The 23,363-nt window shown below is 43.8% G+C and overlaps 1 protein-coding gene across 1 annotated transcript in view; it reads right to left on the bottom strand.

Moving 5' to 3' along the window:
- Positions 1-23,363, bottom strand: part of LOC309564212 (alpha-2-macroglobulin-like protein 1) — a 254,662-nt gene that overhangs the window by 214,495 nt on the left and 16,804 nt on the right. The window contains exons 4-7 of the mRNA XM_082268839.1: positions 21,772-21,824; positions 9,038-9,058; positions 7,883-8,036; positions 4,204-4,288 (exon numbers count right to left, since the gene is read on the bottom strand). Of these exons, the coding sequence (XP_082124965.1) occupies positions 4,204-4,288; positions 7,883-8,036; positions 9,038-9,058; positions 21,772-21,824 (313 nt within the window). The remainder of the gene's footprint in view (positions 1-4,203; positions 4,289-7,882; positions 8,037-9,037; positions 9,059-21,771; positions 21,825-23,363) is intronic.

Raw genomic sequence — 23,363 nt, 5'->3', positions numbered from 1 at the left:
GAACACCTCCAGGTAGTCATATTGCATTACAAAATTACAGAGGCTGCAGATTGAAAAGCAAGCAAAATGTTTAATAATGTTCAATTACAATATGACTTGTGTTTTTATTTGCTATTTTTTTTTCTCAACTTCTTTTGCTCTCGGCCATCTGCAACTCTTCGAATCCTTTTTTTTTTTTTTTTTGCTACCCTATGTCCAATGTCTAGTTAGAGGGTGGCTACATTCTTTCTGCATGGCCCTACTGTATTTAGGAATATAGCCATCAATCTTGCTTGTTAATGGACTATGGGATTTGTAGCGTGCATTGAGCGCTACACATGACCATAAGTAACATGCACTGCCCGATTCAAACAAACAGAAGGAAATGGGAAAAAGTAGGGGCTTATGAGCTCACAGAGGACATTACAAGGAGGCCAAAAATCACAGTAAAAAATGATTTAATAAAAATAGATGACAGGGCCATTAAAGTGTAACTAAACCCAGGATCCTGCATTTTTTATATCTGGTCTCCCGCAGTACACAGAACATGGAAATGCAATTATTTTAGTAAATATAAACTGCTAAATACCTTTTCTCATCAACAATATACAGCAGTATTGTGACTTCTATCAGTGTCTGGCTAAAGCTTGTAGGAGGAGTTTTTATTCTACTCTGACTCTCCTATGAGGCTCCATGACTCCTGACCCTCTGTCTGGACAGTGCCGATTGGCCCTGTGTTTATCACATGCACTCTCCTAAGAAAAAAAAAAATCTTGAGCAATACACACCAAACTGAGCATGTGCAGAGTGACTCTAAAGACTCTGTCTTATTAGGAGATGGATTTGGGATTATGGAATAAGGGGAGGATCAGAGAAGACAGGACCAAAAAACCTTTTTACACAATACCCCCCTTAGGTTCCACAGTGAGTATAACAAGCATGCTTTACTGCATATACAGACTGATTTTACTGTTCTGGGTTCAGTAACACTTTAAGTAGTGAATGTTTACAGTATAGATTATTTTTGAAGAATAAGAATATTGTCTAATGTCATGTCACTAAGGTAAGGACAGGTGTATTCTTGGTTGACACATTTTTTTTAGGTATTTTAACAATTACAAAGTAATTTTTTCTTCATCACAGGAACAAAGGAAGGAGGGGATTAAAGAGCATTCATGGTGTTTTTTTTTCCAGTGCTATGATTTTGTAAATGAAGAGAAAATGATGAAGAGAAGAAGATGAAGAGACTCCGTGGCTTCTGAAGTAGTAAGTGGGCCAGCCTGGCCAGACCTCACCTGGCCTCACCTGGCCTCACCTTGTGCAATACTTGAAAATACTAGAAAGTAAGCAGTGCCAGCTTTGTTTAACTTGGCAAATACCTTGCAGTAGAGGAAGTGGTTGGATTTTACTCAGATATTATAAACCCTTAAGTATATAGAATGACTCTAAGTAAATAGTAGCGTTGCATACTGCCAAAAACAGATTATCTGATGAGACGTAATTTAATATATTTAAAGTTAAACTCTGGGATGAGCAGATATTGTATTCTTCCATGAATCTCAGTGTGCTTTGTGTATTTCTTCCAGAATTGTGCAGTAATCCAGTATAAAAATGTGGCTCTGTACAGGAGGTCACTGCCTCTCTCTCTTCTTGTGCAGTGTGACTGGTCTTGTCTCCGCCCCCTCCTGTAGTTTTCTGCAGGCAGCCTGTAGTGGGTGGAGCCTTCTGGGCCCCTTCCACAGTTCTGCTTTCTGCACAGGCTATGATCAGCCCAGTGATGATGTCACTGCTACATATATAAGGTAATATTTGGGTTTTGTAATATCACTTGGAGCACACATGGTAGATTTATATTCTATGTGGCTATTGAGAAATGTATTTAAATAACATGTTGTGCCTGGAGCCCAGCTTTAAAGACTCCACTACATCAGAACACTAAATGGAATGTTTCCAGCAAATAATACATAATGGAAAAAAAGAAGGAGAACTTAGAAACAAAAGAAAAGAGAAAAAAGAAAAAAGAAAAGGAAAAGAAAAGAAGAAAAAAAGGAAAAGAAAAGGAAAAAGAAAAAGGAAAAGGAAAAAAAAAGAAAAGAAAAAAAGAAAAGAAAAGGCAAAGAAAAAAGAAAAAAATAAAAGGAAAGAAAAGAAAAAAGGAAAAAGGAAAAGGAAAGAAAAAGAAAAAAAGGAAAGGAAAAGGAAAAAAAGGAAAAGAAAAGAAAAAAAGGAAAGAAAAGAAAAAAAAAGAAAAGGAAAAGAAAAAGTAAAAGGGAAAGGGAAAAGGAAAAGAAAGAAAAAGGAAAGGAAAAGAAAAGGAAAAAAAGGAAAAGAAAAGAAAAAAAGGAAAGAAAAGAAAAAAAAAGAAAAGGAAAAGGAAAAGAAAAAGAAAAAAGTAAAAGGGAAAGGGAAAAGGAAAAGAAAAGAAAAGGAAAAAGGAAAAGAAGGAAAAAGAAAAAGGAAAGAAAAAGAAAAGAGAAAGAGGGGGGGGGAGGGATGAGGGAGGGAGGAGAGTGAAAGACATAAGCAGAGGGAGAAAGGTGCGAGAGGAGAGGGAAGAAAGAGGGAGGGATGAAGAGAGAGGGGGACGAGAGAAAAGGGGGGAGAGGGGGGAGATAGAGGAGGCGAGAGAGAAGGCGAGGGAGAAGAGAGAGGGGGGAGAGAAGGAGAAGGGACGGGAAAGGGAGAGAAAATTAGAGAGGAAGGGGAAAAAGGGGGAGGAAAGAGAGAGAGGGAAGGAGAAAGAGAGCGAGAGAGAGAGTGGGAAGGGAGATAGAGAGAGATGGAGGGGGTTTTTCATTTTCTCTTCTTTTTTTTTTCTTTTTCCCTTTTCTTTTGTTTCTAAGTTCTCCTTCTTTTTTTTCCATATTGTATTATTTGCTGGGAACTTTCCATTCGGTGTTCTGATGGAGTTTTTAAAGCTGGGCTGCAGGCCCAAATTGTAATTTAAATACATTTCTCAATAGCCACAAAGAATATAAATCTACCTTGTGTGCTCCAAGTGATATTACAAAACCCAGATATTACCTTATAAATGTAGCATCATCACTGGGCTGTTCATAGCCTGTGCAGAGAGCAGAACTGTGGGAGGGGCCCAGTAGGCTCCACCCACTACAGGCTGCCTGCAGAAAACGTCAGGAGAGGGCGGACACAAGACCAGTCATCCTGCACAAGAAGAGAGAGAAGCAGTGCCCGGTCTTTATTAAAGGAGGCTCCTGCACAGAGACACATTTTTATATTGGATTACTGCACAATTCTGGAAGAAATACACAAAGCACACAGATGTGTTTGTCTGTAAGCGTACAGGTATGTTTTTGCACTTACATCTTTGAACGTTTGCACTTTTGATATATGTTAATAAATCCATGTAATTATCTTCATTTTTAGCGCTGCATAATATTTATATAATTGTTAACAAGCTGATATCACAGTTTTTTTTCGTGACCAAGCGCAGATTTTTTTAGGGTTCTTTTAGGATTTGACCATTTTTACCATCCAAGTGCCTGCTACAATGTGTTTGAGCATGCCGGTGGGGGGCATGTTGTGTGATGTCATGGTCCAAGGGAGCTGAGCGGCGCAGCCGGAGCCTCATGTGTGGGTGGGGAGCAAGGCAAGCTGGGAGCGCGACTGTCAGACCTGTTTGAATTGGAGTGGACCGAAGGGACCACCTGGCGTGGAGAGAGACTGTCACTGTGACTCAGGAGGGGACGTGTCATGTCGGTGAGGTGTCATCATCATCTGTGCTGATGCACACTGCTGTCAGCATCACTGTGAGGGTCAATTGCGTGTGTGTGTGTGTGTGTGTGTGTGGGGGGGGGGGGGGGGGCATTACAATTTTTTTCCCTCCTGAGTCCTGTCCCTGTGCTACCTACTTACTATATAGAAAATAAAATATGAAATGTGTTTTTTGCCCTTATATCTACCTTAAATCACATTGCTAATAGCATATTGTACTTGTTTGCAGTTTAAATACTCAAATCTGTACTGTAATTCTGTAAATTTTAGAAATGCCAGTAAAAACTTGGCTGCGCCAGTAAATTTTAGGTGTCGTGTCAGTAAATTTCAATCTGGTAGGTTGACAACATGGGAGAGAGAGAGAGAGAGGAAGTGGGGGGGGGGAGAGAGGAAGTGGGGGGGAGAGAGAGAGGAAGTGGGTGGGAGGAGAGAGAGAGAGTGGGAAGGGAAGGAGATAGTGGGAAGGGAGGGATGGAGTAAAAGGTCACTCACCGTCCATTTACTGATAGAGACAATTTGCTATCCATTACTGAAATGGCATTTGGAGCTTCAATCTCAACATTATACTTCGGGAGCACTGAGGAGAGAGTGATAACAGAGTTATGGCAAATTTTTACTCCTTAAAGATCTTAAAAGTTGGAATTTCATCATTTACAGTTAGATGAATCTTACTATATTTTACAATTTGAATAAAGTGTGGAAACATTTAAAGCTCAACATTTAACTACTGTATTTCCACTGGAGAGATTTTTTTCTCATATGCCGTCTATTAGATGAGGGTCAGACAACACAAGGTGTAAGAAAAATGCTCCCACTTCCTGTCTATTTGATGAGTATCAGGAAATGCAAATAAATTCCCCCAAAGAAGACACAGACAGCAATCATTTTGTGTGAGGACATTCTACAGCAGGAAAATCTATGTATAAAAAATGGGTTTTGGCATTGCTCTATGTCCAATAAAATACTAGTATACCCGTATGCATATCATTCTTCAAAAAACACAAATCAAAAAGAATATAAATTACGGTGCAACATATGCAAAAAATGATGTGCAAAAACTACTAAAGTGTAAATATAAATTATTATGCAACATTTGCAAGAAATTATGTGCAAAAATTACTAAAGTTCCAGTGCTAAAATATTAGTGCCCAAATGGAGTGAGCTTCCAATTACACTCAAATCATAAACACTCTATGTAATCACATATAAACCATGTTAATGCAAAAGTGAAAACTGTGCTTAATGAACAGTCCATGGATAATGTGCAGTGTCCTTTTAATTAGTCCGTTGTTCCTGCTATCCTTGCTGATCCTGATTCCTTATTATAGCATCAATAAAAGGAACGCTACTTGATGATGTTACAACCAGGGGATTGTGCAGCAGCATGCAGTGTGCCCGGTGTCTTCACTCGTGCCCCCCCTCCTGATAGTACACTCACCAGACATCTCTCCCCTTGCAACAAGGGTATCCAGCTTTAGCAGCTACACCTGGCTGTGTGCTGTATCCACGACCAACTCTCTGGCGGCCACTCCTTGCAATCCCCAGAAATCTCAGTGTTACATAGAAATAGTAGAGACAGCCTCCATAGTGTGAATTCTGCGAAGGCCGCTCCTGATGACATCAGAGTGACAAAACGCGTAGGGAAAAGCCTAGCGTCATTGCGCCACTTCCAGGTTGGGTCTGTGGAGTGCATTGCATCCTGGATTCCTGTTTTTTGACTCAAGTAATTTGAATTTTACTAAATGTAAGCGCACTACTGTATTTTTTTACCAATAAAACTATCTATACGGATTCACACTATGGGGGCTGGCTCTACTATTTCTATGTTTCTATGTGCTCCACAGACCCAACCTGGAAGTGGCGCAATGAAGCTAGGCTCTTCTCTATGTGTTTCGTCACTCTGACGTCATCGGGAGCGCCTTCCCGGAATTCACACTATGGAGGCTGTCTCTACTATTTCTATGTACCACGGAGATTGCTGGGGATTGCAAGGAGTGGCCGCCAGAGAGTTGGTCATGGATACAGCATACAGCCAGGTGTAGCTGCTAAAGCTGGATACCCTTGTTGCAAGGGGAGAGATGTCTGGTGAGTGTACTATCAGGGGGGGGGGGGGCACGAGTGGAGACACCGGGCACACTGCATGCTGCTGCACAACCCCCTGGTTGTAACACCATCCAGTAACATTTCTTTTATTGATGCTATTATAAGGACCAGCAAGGATAGCTGCAACGATGGACTAAATAAAAGGACACTGCACATTATCCATGGACTGTTCACTAAGCACAGCTCACTTTTGCATGAATATCGTTTATATGTGATTACATAGAGTGCTTATGATTTGAGTGTAATTGGGAAGTTCACTCTACTTGGGCACTAATATTTTAGCACTGGCACTTTAGTCATTTTTGCACATAATTTCTTGCAAATGTTGCACAATAATTTATACTTTGCACTTTAGTAATTATTTGCACATAATATTTTTGCATATGTTGCACCATGATTTATATCCTTTTTGATTTGTGGTTTTTGGAAAATGATATACATACGAGTATACTAGTATTTTACTGCACATAGAGCAGCGGCAAAACCATTTTTTATACATAGACTTTACAACAGGCACAACCTCGGTAGCAGTCTAGTTGGGGTCAGCAGCTCAAAGCACTTTTAGAAAATTATAAAATTTTTTGTGGATTATCCATAGCGGGGACTATACTTATGTATTTTATTCTACAGCAGGATTTACCTAATATAACAGCTGAACAAGCGTGTGGCACTCACAGAAAGGTGGGGGAGGTTGTAGATCAACGACCTTCAAACTAATGCCCTCCAGCTGTTGCGGAACTACACATTCCATGAGGCATTGTAAAACTCTGACATTCACAGACATGACTAGGCATGATGGGAATTGTAGTTCTTGAACAACTGGAGGGCCATAGTTTGGAGACCCCTGTTGTAGATGAATGCTTCTGTAGGCAAGAAACTGCCCCAAAGGCTTTCACTTGTTCACTTGATCATATAGATCCAGGTGATCACATGGAAATACGATCTTGAAGCAATCCAAAGAAAGTAGAATTCAGGAGCACTTATGGCATCAGTTTCTTTATTTTCAGCTTGCAAAGGTTAGAAACAGCTAAAAACTATCCAGCCAAAGACTGCTTTTTGTGCAGTTAGAACATTTCTCAAGGCATTCAGATACACCTCTGCTAAGAACACAAGGGCAGAAAAATGTTAACTCTCAGGTCTCATTCACACCATATGTGCAGGAGTAAAAACTGATGGAAAAAACTTGCAGATACACAAGTTTACATAAGCTTCCATGCACGTTTCATTACGTTTTTATGCATGTTGACATCAGTTTTTTTTTATGCATTTTTTATGCACAGATGCTGTTATATCACTTCCCTTCCCATTTGCAGAGAAGAACAGAAGAACAGTTTATTGCTAATGTTAGTGCAGAACCTCCATACATTATATTCACTACATCATAATTCCTATCAAATCCTTCCTGTGCATCACAGTCACTATCAGAGCCTTCTTTTACATCAAAGTCCCCATCAGAACCTTCTTTTACATCAAAGTCCCCACCAGAGCCTTTTTTTAACATCACAGTCCCCATTAGAGCCTTTTTTTTTTTTACATAATAGTCCCCATTAGGGCCCTCTTTATATCAATCACCTTTATTAGCAGAACGCTGTGCCATGCTGGTTAGCAGTAAAATCAGACAAAAATTGTGGTAAACGTAAATTAAGGTTTTTTTGCCAAACAGATTTAAAATCATTCTTTAAAACAGACTCATGTTGTCTTTATTTACTAAAGTGGCTGGATACCTGAACAATGGGTACCTAGAGATAGCAGCATACATATCAGACACCCTGCTTAGTGTCCCAAGAACCCCCTGAAACCCTGAGATCCACCCTGGCCCCTTACATGTCCTGCTATTGATCAGTGGGGCTGTCTTTCATATCTGTGGAACAATTGTGAGGCATGGGGGGGACTTAAGCTTGATTTTCAGAGCTGAAGTTGAAAACTCCATAAGAAAGCACCTGAGTCTAATGAGTGAGGAATAGTACCCAAAGGGTTAGATAAATGCCAGTGGGCCTCGGTTTAAAAACCACTGCTCTATAACACCTCACCCCTGGGTAAATATCAGTATAAAGTATCTGCCTCTTACCGTATTCAAGCACTTCAAACTCCCTCAAAGTGTTATCAACTTTTATTTTGTATTTCCCTAAGACAGGTTCCTCAGCCAACTGGTAGGACATCTCTGCTATGCCGTTCTTAGGAGGAACATTTTTCCATTGGGCAAGACGGTTCCCCTGTGGATCCTGAATAGAGATAAAATATAGCAAATAACACAAAGAGACCTGCGCTTGGATCAATCAAATCAAACAGAAATATAAAAAAGAATAACCAACTTAAAAAAGATCAGCTGCTGCACATATGTCAGGATAAAACATAAGCATAAAATCATAAAGGGGAGGTGCAGCGCTAAGATCAGGAGTGTAACAGTCCACAACAGTCCATCCGTGATGTCCAGTAAGTGCCACCACCCCTAAATAGCAATAAACACCAAATAATCATCAAATGGCCCCAAGGGCAGAAGAAAGGCAAATAGCGCAGCACCCTTCTCTCCTGGGTCTCTCCACACGGCGCTCCTTGAGGCTGAAGCTGTCGCCGCCGCTGAGGCTGAGTGAGCCGTGGGGGGGGGGGGGGTCTGGGGTCCTTGGTCCTGGGCGGGTCTGGGGTCCTGTTGTGCGGCCTGGTGGGGGCCGGGGGGGTGTATGGTGCAGTCTGTCTGCAGCCCCCCCCGGCCCATGGAGCACCAGCCGCCTCTGCCTGGCAGTACTGGAATTAATAAGTTCCTGTGCCTAGCCCTAAATGAGAATATAAAATATGCTGTAAGCTGTTGTCCCCCCCAGGCTCTAAGCCCAAAAACTAAGCGATCACATGACTGCTGATAGCTCAGTTCTCCGGTACGTCAGTCACCACTCTCTGCGCTGCCCCTCCAGCGCTCACTGGAGCTTCGGGCAGGAGAGAGCGTGGGAGCCATGCGCTGAGAGGCTGAGCCAGCTGCTTGTAATCTGGGTGGATCCTGATATTATTGACGGGAGTGAGGAGCGGTTAAAGCCCGCTGTGGGCTGATTCTGGGAAAGGAAAGCACAAGTAAATTCAATCTTTGGACCCACATGAGAAGTATGGCCAAAAGAGCTTTGGCAATACTTCTATTTTAAGGATAACATAAGGGGTAGAAAACAAATACAACTAAATGGAAGCTGAGCACATACCTGCCAGTGACAGCACTCATTATAAAACATAAATCACTTACCTGGATCTCAACGAGGGAATACTGCCAGAGATGGAAAAAAGAAAAGAAAACGGGTTAGAAATTCCTAAAGTTACCATAAATATTTACAAGAGGTTGGGAGAATGTCTCTAGAAGGAGAACATTGTTATTTATTTATTTATGAATGTATTTATCTCTGTTTTTTTTCTTGCATTATTACACTTCTCAGTCCCGGTTCACATTTGTGCGATGCGGGAATGATGCGAATATGCAGCGTGTTTCCGCATCGCATCCACACCCCTGGCAGTTCAGACTGCCATATGCGAAATGCAGGGGGTGTCAATTGAAAGTTAACGACACCCCCAGTTGATATCGCATATCGCAGTGCGATCTGACAGTTCGCACAGAATCGGATCGCACTAGTGTGAACCACCATGTGATCCGATTCTGCTGCGGGAAAATAAAAAGGGTCATGTGCGAGTTTATTGCGAGTTTAGTACAAATTCAGCCATACAAACTGTATGGCTGAAATTTGCACCACACAGAGATCGCATGTAATTATAGGAGCAGTGCGCTCCGAATTACATGCCATCTCTGTGATCGCACTAATGTGAACCGGGGCTCAATGTCAGTTCATTAAGCAGCAAGAAATATTTTGCACGCATACATAAATTTATATCATGGGGTTAGATCTCAGTATTTGTTCTTATTCTGTATGTATGTATGTATGTATGTATGGACTCTGCACAGTACCACTTCTCTTGTCCTGTATGCCGGGTGTAATTCTCAGTATTTGTTCTTATTCTGCTGGTATGGACTCTGCATAGCGCCACTTCTCTTGTCCTGTATGCTTGGTGTAATTCTGAGGATTATTCTACATGTATGGAGTATGGACTCTGCACAGTAGCACTTCTCTTGTCCTGTATGCTGGGTGTAATTCTCAGTATCAGTTCTTATTCTGTATGCATGGACTCTGCACAGTACCACTTCTCTTGTCCTGTATGCTGGGTGTAATTCTCAGTATCTGTTCCTCTGTTTGGTGTTATTAATACCAATATGGTATTGTCAGTCATTCTATGTACAGAAGGATTATAACACACCCGGGAATTTGTACAATGAAGTTTCATTCACTGAACTGTCTTTGTGTTGTGAGGAAATATGGAAAGTGCATGTTAAATATTTGCATCAATCTGTGTTGAAATACATAAATATATTTATCCGGCACACAGTGTACTCCTCACTGACTGAGAACACTCCCTGTGACCTTTCAAGCTTTGTGTGTATGGCTTTTATGGCTTAAAGTAGATGTAAACCCCACCACTAAAATCGTATATAATCCTTTACATGTAATATCATTTCAAAAGTCATTTTTAATCATTCAAGTTACATCTTTTCTTAAAAAAAAAAATCCCTAGTGATGCTGCCATGAAGGTCCTTGTTCAGACACTTCCTGTTATAGGGTGACAACACTTTGTCACTGTCCCCCAATTATGCTCCTGGCACTCAATCCTGGTCTTTGGGACACAGTTTACCCCGTCCACAGTCTGCCTTAGGCAAACGATGGCCAACAATGGGATGGTCTTTTCCAGGCCTCGACCTCTTACCAAAGTGCCCACCCAAACCTACCTCAAGTTTAGGACAGTTGGCCTTTTAGTATAATTAGCCTTTTAGTATTCATTTTAGACTTAATATTACATATCTACAATATGTACACATAGAAATGTAGAATGTTACAATCTGGGTTTCAATAAACATTTGTCATCATTCTTTTGCTCTTCACACTCTTTGCGGTATTTGTTTAGAGCAGGGGTGGGGAACCTTTTTTCTGCCAAGGGCCATTTGGATTTTTATAACATAATTCGGGGGCCGTACAAAATGTATGCATAAATGTAATAGGCATTGCTTTGCGGCAAAAAACGCTGTAAAAAATTGCGTGACTTTGAGGTCACAGAAGTGTGAAAGGGGCCTTCAGTAATCAAGGTATAGTGTGCCCCTTTCAATGTACAGTGACCACAGCGTGCCCCCTTTCAATGCAGAGTGACCACAGCGTGCCCCCTTTCAATGCAGAGTGACCACAGCGTGCCCCCTTTCAATGCAGAGTGACCACAGCATGCCCCCTTTCAATGCAGACTGACCACAGCGTGCCCCCTTTCAATGCAAACTGACCAAAGCGTGCCCCCGTTTAATGCAGACTGACCACAGCGTGCCCCCTTTCAATGCAGACTAACCACAGCGTGCCCCCTTTCAATGCAGACTGACCAGAGCGTGCCCCCTTTCAATGCAGACTGACCAAAGCGTGCCCCCGTTTAATGCAGACTGACCACAGCGTGCCCCCTTTCAATGCAGACTGACCACAGCGTGCCCCCTTTCAATGCAGACTGACTACATCGTGCCCCCTTTTAATGCAGGCTGACCACAGCGTGCCCCTTTTCAATGCAGGCTGACCACAGCGTGCCCCTTTCAATGCAGGCTGACCACAGCATGCCCCCTTTTAATGCAGACTGACCACAGCGTGCCCCCTTTCAATGCAGACTGACTACATCGTGCCCCCTTTTAATGCAGGCTGACCACAGCGTGCCCCTTTTCAATGCAGGCTGACCACAGCGTGCCCCTTTCAATGCAGGCTGACCACAGCATGCCCCCTTTTAATGCAGACTGACCACAGCGTGCCCCCTTTCAATGCAGACTGACCACAGCTTGCCCCCTTTCAATGCAGACTGACCACAGCGTGCCCCCTTTCAATTCAGACTGACCACAGCGTGCCCCCTTTCAATGCAGACTGACTACATCGTGCCCCCTTTTAATGCAGGCTGACCACAGCGTGCCCCCTTTCAATGCAGGCTGACCACAGCGTGCCCCTTTCAATGCAGACTGACCACAGCGTGCCCCCTTTCAATGCAGACTGACCACTGCGTGCCCCCTTTCAATGCAGACTGACCACTGCGTGCCCCCTTTCAATGCAAACTGACCACTGCGTGCCCCCTTTTCGGCCAATCAGGTCAAATTTTCATTTGCTATTGTCACACAAATGGGCGGGCTCGGGGTGCACTGCTCTGCGCCCCGGGTTCACCCTTTTCTGACACTCACACTGTTAGGACGGAGCCATCGGCTCCTTCTGACACAGCGACACGGGGGGGGGGGGGGGGACGCCACGATTGTGCGGTCCGCAGGTTCCCCACCCCTGGTTTAGAGGTAACTCCCTCTGCATGGTGAAGTAAGGCAATAGCCATGAGTGCACTTGAGAGTCTGGCACATGCCAGATCAAATTAGGACCCCCTTCTTTAGGGCTAAATGAACACATAAATATGGATGTAAGGCTAAAGAATATTTGTATTTTTTTCTTTGACCTCAAATCTATTTAAATGCCCTTTTACCCTGAAGCAGGTGGACACTGTACCCCTTAAACATGCTGCAGGTGAAAATCTCAGAAGGTCAGATACAGAAATACTCAAACAATCTGACAGGAAGACTCAATGAACTACCACAGTGCTACACAGCAAAGGACCAATGCCGGATTTATAAGGGGACAAAAGGGACAGTTGCCTTGGGACCCAGACTTCCTTTATAAAAAATATGAAACGTATTTTTCCTCGAGACTTCAGTAATTTGTTCTTTGAGGAAATTGTCCAGTTTGTAGTCTTTGCCAAGCTCCGGTCATGTCTCACTCTATCCCTACAGGCAGTTTTATTACATGACGAAGGGCTTGCTGATACCTTTCCAGGGATTAATGTAGCTCTTAGAGTATATTTGAGCATGAAGGTCACTAGTTGTTCGGGAGAAATGTTGTTTAGCAAATTGGCACTGATAAAGAATTATCTGAAAAGCACGATAACCCCTGAAAGACTAAGTGCTCTGTGCCTACTGGCTGTTTAACCACTTGCCGACCGGTCACGTTGACCGTACTGGGGCAAATTGACTCGATATCGTCCAGCGACGTAGACCTGGACTCCTCCCCATGTGGGCGGCGCGTGCCAAGGCTCGCTCCCGCTGTATTCAGTCACAGCGGGAGTTGGGCCAGGGGGGGAGCGGTGGTGATCACCGCCGCTCTTCCCCGATCGTCGGGGATCGAGTGTGGAAATCCACCCGCTTGTGTAAACAAAGCGGGCGGATCTCCTAAGTGACAAACAGTTACAGATTGCAGGATTCAGCATAGCTGAACCTGCGATCTGTGCCTGTGTTACTCAGTCCCCTGTGCCCACACACGTTAGTAAGCACCAGGCATACATTAACCCCTCCCTCTCCAATAAAATTAACCCCTTCCCTGCCAGTGTCATTTTTACAGTAACAGTGCAAATTTATAGCACTGATTACTGCAGTAATGTCACTGGTACCCCCAAAAGTGTCAAAAATGTCAGTCAAGGGTCCGATCTGTTCGCCGCAATGTCGCAGTCTTGCAAAAAAATCGCAGATCGCTGTCAGATCGCTGCCATTACTAGTTTAAAAAAAAAACAATAAAAATGACATAAATTTCCTGTAGATAGTAGCTACGATAACTTTTGCGCAAACCAATCAAAACACGCTTATTGCGATTTTTTTTTACCAAAAATATGTAGCAGAAAACAAATTGGCCTAAAATGTTAAAAAATTTAGATTTTTACATTTTTTTGGGGGGGGAAGTTCATATAAAAAAATGTGAAAAATATTGTTATTTTTTCAAAATTGTTGATCTTTTTTTTGTTTATAGTGCAAAAAGTAAAAATCGCAAAGGTGATCGAATACCACCAAAAGACAGCTCTATTTGTGGGGAAAAAAGGACATAAATTTAATTTAGGTACAGCATCGCACGACCGCGCAATTGTCCGTTAAAGTAACGCAGTGCCGAATTGCAAAATATGGCCTGGTCAGGAATGGGGTAAAATCTTCCAGTCTTAAAGCCGTTAAAAATACGCTCATTGAGAATTTTTTTGTCAAAGACATGTAGCTAAATACATTTTGTCCTAAATATATGACAAAAATTGAATATATTGGATATTTTTTAACTGTCAAAGTAGAAAAATATTTTTATTTTTTCAAAATTGTCGCTTTTTTTTATTAATATCGCAAAAAATGAAAATCGCACAGGTGATCAAATACCACCAAAAGAAAGCTATGTTTGTGGGAAAAAAAGGACGTAGATTTCGTTTGGGTATGGCATTGCATGACCACGCAATTGTCAGTTAAATTCACACAGTGCCGAATCGCAAAAAGTGGCCTGGACATAGGACAGCAAAATCCTCCGGTGGTAAAGTGGTTAAAGCAGTGCCTGCAAGATGATACAGTTACAGATTATGTGATTTTCTTTTCTTTCATCACAGGCGTTGATGGGAGAATGCCTCCCACAGCGCTATTGTGTTGTGCCAATGGGGGGTGCAGGGATCTATAGTCACTGGCAGAAATTGGACGTAAAAAATTTAACAGGCTGGTTGTACCCAAGTAGATTGATGGATTGACTTGAGTATAATCAGCCTGAAATGGCCAAGATTCAATCCATCTATGGCTGCCTTAAGTTAAATGTTTTGAATATGCAAAGACTTTTTTTAAATATTGTAGTATGATACAAAACTGTGATTTTTGACTTACCAGTTCCTATGTAATGTGTATTAATACAGTCAATAAAATTGAGGGAAAAAAATCAGATAAATGTCTTGTTCAGAACCTAACTTATATATTTTTTTAGAACAATGTGGTTTATCATTCATTTTAGATCACTTTTTTATTTGTCATATAATTAATTTTTTTATGTTGAGGGGCTCTGAAATCAACCACCTCCCCCAAATCAAAGAGATACCGTCTGCCACAGACGGGGCAATTGCTGTGTTTGGGACCACTGGCACCACAAAAGAAATGTGGGAAAACTGCCCAGGGTGCCCAATCTGGCATGCCCTTATGAGGCAAGTTACTGGAGCACTGGCCTCCAGAACTCAGCCCGGATTCATAGGACACCAGGATTTTGTTCAAATGTTGGGAAGGTCCCACCAAAATGGGTAGTTAGGAGATATGGATTTGTACTTTACGGGAGGGTGGAATTTATGTTGGGGGGGGGGGGGGATTTTGTACTGGGAGGGGGTCAGTGATGCATTTAGGTTTTGTGCTGCCCTAGGCCTGACTAAACTCATGCACTCTCTAATTTAAATATGACCCACCCCTTCCTGCCAAGACCACACCCTTTCTGTTTAAGACCCCCCCTGTCATCTGCAAACCACACCCCTTCCTCTTAAGGCTTCACCAAACACAACAGATGGTGTGAATGGACCCTAACCTGTGTTGAGAGGCTTTTGCTTGCTTCAAGTTAATTTTCCATACCTATGCAAGTCTATTGGAATGCAAATCTGCATTAAGCACAGGTAAATGCAGGTCAGAAAGGAGGTCAAGTGCACCTGTCAATGAATTCTGAATGATCACTGAAACATCTCAAACTGATGTCAGAACAAATTTCACTGCCAAGTGAGAACATAACTAAAGCACTTCAAGTGGTGGAAGTGCTCATATTCACCTGCTAAAATACCCCTAAATGACATCACATTGGGCCAGCAGATAGGGTTGGGCTCAATCTATATTTGTGGATTATTGGACATACAATGCTGATCTGACAACAGATAGCAGTCAGTGCCACTCATCCCAGGAGGAACACTGGGGATGGGGACCTGCCCAACTACAGTTCCATTTGAAGGTGGTCATGTGACATTCACACATCAGTTTAATAGTCAAAGCATTAGGACTCAATCAGGCTAAAAATGACCCCTAAATGTGTCAACACACAGACTGAAAGATCTTTTACCTGTGTAGGTTAAATTACAATACATTTTGCTAAATAAAACAGAATTAACTGGCATTAAGATGTTCCTATAGAGAAAAAAACCTAAGACAAATCAGCAGGTTGCAAAAATCATGAGCAAAAAAGTATATGTTCCAGCTTTACTTCTCATCCAGAAGACTACAAAAGCCCAGTATGCCGCAGAGGAGGGTAGGCAGAGCGTTAGGCTGCTAAGACCTGTTGCCAGTGCCACACTTACTAGTATTGGCAGCCGCCAGTTTTATTAAGTGCGGCCACCAGTCGTCGGCCAGTATTGTCATACTGGCAGCAGAGCAGCCGCTTTATGCGGGCGCCAGACCGATTTGCCTCTTAGGCCCTGCCACCTGGCCCATAAGACTGGCAAAGTGGTGGGGACCCTTTTCGTGCAGGAGCCAGGAGGAGGCTGTTTTTTTCATGCGGGGAAGCTTTTTTGATGCCCCCCTGAAAAAAAGTGCCGCCCTAGGCCTGGGCCTTGTTGGCCTAGGCCAAGATACAGTGTTGGAGGGGGTTATGGGTGGGAGGATTTGTGATAGAACTGTGACGGAACTGCTTGGCACCATGATTAGGTGCTTGCTTCTGCCAAACAGTGCCTTCTGCCCTCAAAACCGTTCCGAGCAGACCGAGAGCTAATACCAGCCCTTTTTACCCCAAACATCATATACAGACAAGATGTAGATATAGACCCTTTGGAATGACTGTTTATTGAAACTCAGACACATACTTTATACCCCACAGGAGGACATTCCCCTCTTAAGGATATTAGCATGGCAATGCAAACCCTAAACAGAAATATAACTAACATAGCTAAACAACACAATTATAATAATACAGTGCTTGCCAATAAAACATATAAACATAATGTGCTCAAAAAAGTATATATAAAAAACATATATAAAGTCTTAAAAAATTCTCATATAAAGTGCTCAGGTTCTACAAACTCCATTAATAATGTGCTGAAGTGCCACATGTAAACATGCTGGGAAGTGTGCCACGCTCCCCTCCCGTATCCCCACTCACCAGAGAGAATGGACCCACAGCTTTTCAGTCTGGGGTCAACCAAACTTATATCTGGTGTTGTGGATATCAGGACTCTCAGCGTTAAGACCGGGTCTCACCAATAATACTCTTTGGGCAGCTTTAATATCCTCCAGGCTAAATCAAAGAAAATAGTGCTCATAGTGAAGTACTGTAAAATTGATGTTTATTTGCGCAAAATGCAAAGCAACTTACAAAATTGAAGATAAAAGTGGGCATAAACAATCATGAGGCTCTTCCAGGTTCACCGATGTTCAGCGTGCGTTCCACGGAGGATGGAAGTGACTTCGTTGGTTTGACGGAACCAGAAATACATCAACGCGTTTCGCCCCTCCTCCAGGGCATCATCAAGGACATGTCCTTGATGATGTCCTGGAGGAGGGGCGAAATGCCTTGACATATTTCTGGTTCCTTCAAACCGACGACGTCACTTCCATCCTCTGTGGAACGTACCCAGAATAGCGGCAAACCTGAAAGAGCCTCATGATTGTTTATGCCCACTTATCTTCAATTTTGTAAGTTGCTTTGCATTTTGCGGAAATAAACATCAATTTTACAGTACTTCACTATGAGCACTATTTTCTTTGATTTAGCCTGGAGGATATTAGAGCCGCCCCAAGAGTATTTAATAAACAAGCAAAAAATTGGGGGAGCAGACCCTGAACATGTATATCTAAAGCCGGTGCAGCTATGAACCAAGCGACATGTATATTAAAAAAGAATAGCGCACACATGCAAAAGAAATGACTATAAAATATGGAGACAATCCATAAATAAAAATGGGGATTTAGTCCCACCATATGGCCATATCGTGCTCAAGCCCACCACTACGTCAAAGTACCCCATTATCAGTGGGTCCTACACTATCCATAAAAAAGGGGTGAATCCAGCCTCTCTAACCCTTGGAGACAACACTCCTTGCTGGGAGAGATGTGCTAATTTATTTATGGATCGTCTCCATATTTGAGAGTCATTTCTTTTGCATGTGTGCGCTATTCTTGGTTCATAGCTGCACCGGCTTTAGATATACATGTTCAGGGTTTGCTCCCCCAACTTTTTGCTTGTTTATTATGTATTCGGTCTGACCAGACTTCTGAGGTTGAGCACCCCACCCCCCCACACACACCTGTACTCTATCAGTGTCCACTATCAAGTAGATATAGGAGGAGTCCCTTGTAGTGCATTAGCACATCTCTCCCAGCAAGGAGTGTTGTCTCCAAGGGTTAGAGAGGCTGGATTCACCCCTTTTTTATGGATAGTGTAGGACCCACTGATAATGGGGTACTTTGACGTAGTGGTGGGCTTGAGCACGATATGGCCATATGGTGGGACCAAATCCCCATTTTTATTTATGGATTGTCTCCATATTTGAGAGTCATTTCTTTTGCATGTGTGCGCTATTCTTTTTTAATATACATGTTGCTTGGTTCATAGCTGCACTGGCTTTAGATATACATGTTCAGGGTTTGCTCCCCCAATTTTTCGCTTGTTTATTATGTATTCGGTCTGACCAGGGCCGGCCTTAGGTGATCAGGCGCCCTGTGCGAGCTAATCCTGTGGCGCCCCCCCCCCCCCCCGCGCGCGCTCGCATTTTCTTGCACCTTTTTTGCACTTTATTTGACTTTTCTTTTTTATGATTACTAATAACTTAGCCCCCCTTACATCAGAGCCCCCCACACAGAGCCCCCCTTACATCAGAGACCCCCCACACAGAGCCCCCTTTACATCAGAGACCCCCACACAAAGCCCCCCCACACACAGAGCCCCCCGTCACATCAGAGCCCCCCTTACATCAGAGACCCCCCACACAGAGCCCCCTTTACATCAGAGACCCCCCCCACACAGAGCCCCCTTTACATCAGAGACCCCCCACACAAAGCCCCCCCCCCACACAGAGCCCCCCATCACATCAGAGACCCCAAACACAGAGCCCCCCTCACATCAGAGACCCCCCCCACACAGAGCCCCCTTACATCAGAGACCCCCCACACAAAGCCCCCTTACATCAGAGACCCCACATACAGAGCCCCCTTACATCAGAGACACCACACACAGAGCCCCCCTTACATCAGAGACCCCCCACACAAAGCCCCCCTTACATCAGAGACCCCACATACAGAGCCACCTTACATCAGAGACCCCACACACAGAACCCCCTTACATCAGAGACCCCACACACAGAACCCCCTTACATCAGAGACCCCCACACAAAGCCCCCTTACATCAGAGACCCCCCCACACATCAGAGACCCCCCACACACAGAGCCCCCCTAACATCAGAGACCCCCCACACAAAGCCCCCCTTACATCAGACCCCCCCTCCCCACGGAGCCCCCCACATCAGAGAGCCCCCGTCACATCAGAGACCCCCCACACAAAGCCCCCCTAAAATCAGAGACCCCCTACACACACAAAGCCCCCCTCACATCAGAGACCCCCTACACACACACACAAAGCCCCCCTCACATCAGAGACCCCCCCACACAAAGTCCCCCTTACATCAGACCCCCCCTCCCCACGGAGCCCCCCACATCAGAGAGCCCCCCCTTACATCACAGACCCCCCACACAAAGCCCCCCTCACCACACATAGCCCCCCACATCAGAGAGCCCCCCCCTTTACATTTTTTGAAGGAGAGACCTCACTTACCTTACGTTGTCTGCAGCTTTTTTTTTTTCTATAAACCTCCCGCCCACACATCCCCGGGAGTGTGGGCGGGCGGGAGGAGGAGGTGAAGGGGCGGGGCGAGGATGAGCTGACGATCTCTCCTCCCTCCCTGCACTGACGCCAGAGGAGAGATCGTCAGCTCCTCCTCGCCCCGCCCCTTCTCCTCCTCCCGCCCGCCCACACTCCCGGGGATGTGTGGGTGGGAAGTCAGCGTGGAAGGATCGGAGGCTGAGCTGTGTGAGAGATACACAGCTCGCCTCACAGCCCTCACTGCAACAATAGGTGACCGAGGCACGGCCGCACAGCGGGAGGTAAGCGGCGGCCGCGGCCTGTGTTAACCCTGTCCAGGCCGCGGTCGCCGCTCACCTCCCGCTGTGCGGCCTGAATTCTGTGAGTTGTGAAGGCCGCACGGCGCCCTTGTTGCCCATGGCGCCCTGTGCGGCCGCACAGCTCGCACACCCCAAAGGCCGGCCCTGGGTCTGACCAGACTTCTGGGGTTGAGCATCCCACCCCCCACACACACCTGTACTCTATCATAGTCCACTATCAAGTAGATATAGGAGTCCCTTGTAGTGCATTAGCACATCTCTCCCAGCAAGGAGTGTTGCTGGGAGGAGGGTTAGAGAGGCTGGATTCACCCCTTTTTTATGGATAGTGTAGGACCCACTGATAATGGGGTACTTTGGCGTAGTGGTGGGCTTGAGCACGATATGGCCATATGGTGGCCCCAAGAGTATTATTGGTGAGACCCGATCTTAACGCCAAGTGTCCTGATATCCACAAAACCAGATACAAGTTATGTTGACCCCCAGACTTAAAAGCTGTGGGTCCATTCTCTCTGGTGAGTGGAGATACGAGAGGAGAGTGTGGCACACTTCCCAGCATGTTTACATGAAGCACTTCAGCACATTATTAATGGAGTTTGGAGCACCTGAACACTTTAAATGAGAATTTTGTAAAGACTTTATGTATGTTTTTTGTATGTACTGTATGTGGAGTAGGTTGTATGTACGTTTTATTTATGTGTGTGCAGTTTATATGTGTGTTGTATGTATGCGTATACAGTGCTTATGTATTTTGCATGTATATTTATGCAGCGTGAATGTAAGTTGTATGTATGTTACATATACCTGAACCCTGCATTCTATACATAGCATACTTGTGACCCCTGCACTATGTACATTACATACTTCTGACCCCTGCACTATGTACATTACATACTTCTGACCTCTGCACTATATACATTACATACTTCCGACCCCTGCACTATGTACATTAAATACTTCTGATCCCTGCTCTATGTACATTACATACACCTGACCCCTGCACTATGTACATGACATACTTCTGACCCCTGCACTATGTACATTACATACTTCTGACCCCTGCGTTTTTTATATAACATACTTCTGACCCCTGCACTATGTACATTACATACTTCTGACCCCTGCAACATGTACATTACATACTTCTGACTCCTGCACTATGTACATTACATACTTCTGACCCCTGCAACATGTACATTACATACTTCTGACCTCTACACTATGCACATTACATACACCTGACCCCTGTGTTTTGTACATTACATACTTCTGACCCCTGCGCTATGTACATAACACACCTGACCCCTGCACTATGTATATTACATACCTGACCCCTGCACTATGTATATTACATATTTGACCCCTGCACTATGAACATTACATACTTCTGACTTCTGCACTCTGTAAGTAGGCTCGTGTTTTAAGCCCCTCCCAGTCTTACATCAATTTTACAGTACCTGCCATTGGCCCCACTGCTGCTAGCACCTCCTGCCAACCTGCCCCTGTTCTATCAGATTACTGCTACCCATCAGAAAATGCAACAGATCAAAATTGCGTACTGCGCATGCGCTATGCGTTTCAACATGGCCGCTATGCGTTTCAATAGGTTTCCTAATCTGACAGAAGAAGAAGGTGGCAGCAGACATCTTCTTAGACCCAAGCAAGTCTTGAAGACTTGGCTGGATGTAAGAAGATGTCTGCTACCGGCTTCGCGTTCTTTCGGATTAGGAAACCTATTGGAACGCATAGCGATCATGTTGAAACGCATAGCACATGCGCAGTAAGCTTTTTTCCTCAGGACGTCACCTCTGTTTCGTTTTCTGATGGGCAGCGGTATTCTGACAGGACACCAGCAATTCTCAGGAATTCTCATTTTTTTTAAAAGTCCCCTGGTACGATAAGCAAGTGTACAGGGTTAACAATAGAGAGCTCAGTGTACACATGAATGAGCATACAGTTATCTCACATCTACTTACATTATTATTCTGAACTTTCATGTCCTGATTTATTGATGCAACTCTGAATTTTACTGCAAAGAATAGAAGAAAAAGTCACGTCACATTTGGATCCATAACACGCCTAAATCTAACATTGGATAGGTGTCTTCTACGTTGGCCTAAAATCCATTTTAATTGCTGTTTTCCATAAAATCCAGACATAATCTGTATTCTGCATTTCCTTTCCCTTTTGTCCCCATCAATGACAAGCCGTCACACAAATACAAGTTGCAGTTTTTAGCTACTGGATTCACATTCAGAGGGAAGCAGAAGTCTATTGTTATTCAATCTCTGTTATGTTTTCCCATTGTTTTTAGTTTTTTTTTTTTTGGAGTGACCAGTGATATCAAATGGTAAAAAGGGGACCAAAAAGAGCACTAAACATGGGATGAAGAATTCATGAAACATGTTCTGTCCCACTTACATGTATTCTTTATTGTGGGTACCGATACAGATGGTTCCTGATGTTTGGATTGGATATGCTGTTTTAATACCTTTGTTTGTGCGTAGATACTTTTTTCAATTTAATAAAGTCTTATTCAGGATAATGTGCTAGGCCGGTGTGCCCTTTGTTTGTTTTCTATTATCTTTTTACACTTTAAAAGACTGAATAAAAAAAAAATACATCCTCTGTAATCTTCTGAAATAGGCTAAGGTAAAATTGCTTTGGATTCAATTTCTGTATTTAGGAGTTAAGCTGCCTGTGGATGGTGCCAAGTCAGCAGGTGATCATACTGCCCAGTCAGACCGGGTTTACAGAGGAATGACAATGCATAAAGTGGCATTTGAAATGGAACTTATTACACCTCTTGGTTAAAAGGATTAAAAATAGAGAAAATAGGCATTCACCCTGATGGAAAGTGTTGCGTTTTGCTTGTCCCTGTCTCTGTTTAAAAACTAATAAGCACACCCAAGCATCAAATCTATCCACACCACAGATACACTGTTGTTATTTAAGCTGAAGTCTAGGTAATACCCAGTGCTTTAAGTGGCCCAAAAGAGGTGCTGGTACTCTATTATAGCCTATACATTTTTTCGCCCCCCACCCCACATCAGGATCCCCACAGAGCACCCCCCCCCCCCTGGCCTGGGCTGGGACTCTGGAGCAGGGGGACTCACTGGTGGTGACTGGTCTGGCTCTGGAGTGGGAAATATTCTTGGGGGGGGCAATTGAGGGCGCAGATGTCCAAAATGAGGCGCACGGAGAGGTGGCGGTATGCTCAAAAGCCATATTTGGAAGTGGCGGTACTGAGTACCAGTGCATACCGGCCCACTTAAAGCACTGGTAATGCCTAATGCAAAAGGTCAGGGAATTACAATGAAGATGGCACAATTAAACAAAATACTTTTTCTTTAGGTTGAAGAAGGGTGTCTGAAAAGCTTCCTATAATTTCCACTGCAGCTGCCCATTAACTTCTTGCCACCCACGGGATCCATATGTGAGGTGGCAAAGACGATGGGTTAACAACTACATGCTGTATATATGTGTCCATGGGTGGCTACGTTTTCTGTGCTGAGACCACAGACAGCTCCCAATCTGTAGTAATGCTCAGGAGCTGGCAGGACCAACT

Source organism: Pelophylax lessonae (assembly GCF_965119305.1).
Source record: "Pelophylax lessonae genome assembly, chromosome: 9".
In the NCBI taxonomy this organism is placed as follows: Eukaryota; Metazoa; Chordata; class Amphibia; order Anura; family Ranidae; genus Pelophylax; species Pelophylax lessonae.
This window is presented reverse-complemented; position numbering and strand designations above follow the sequence as displayed.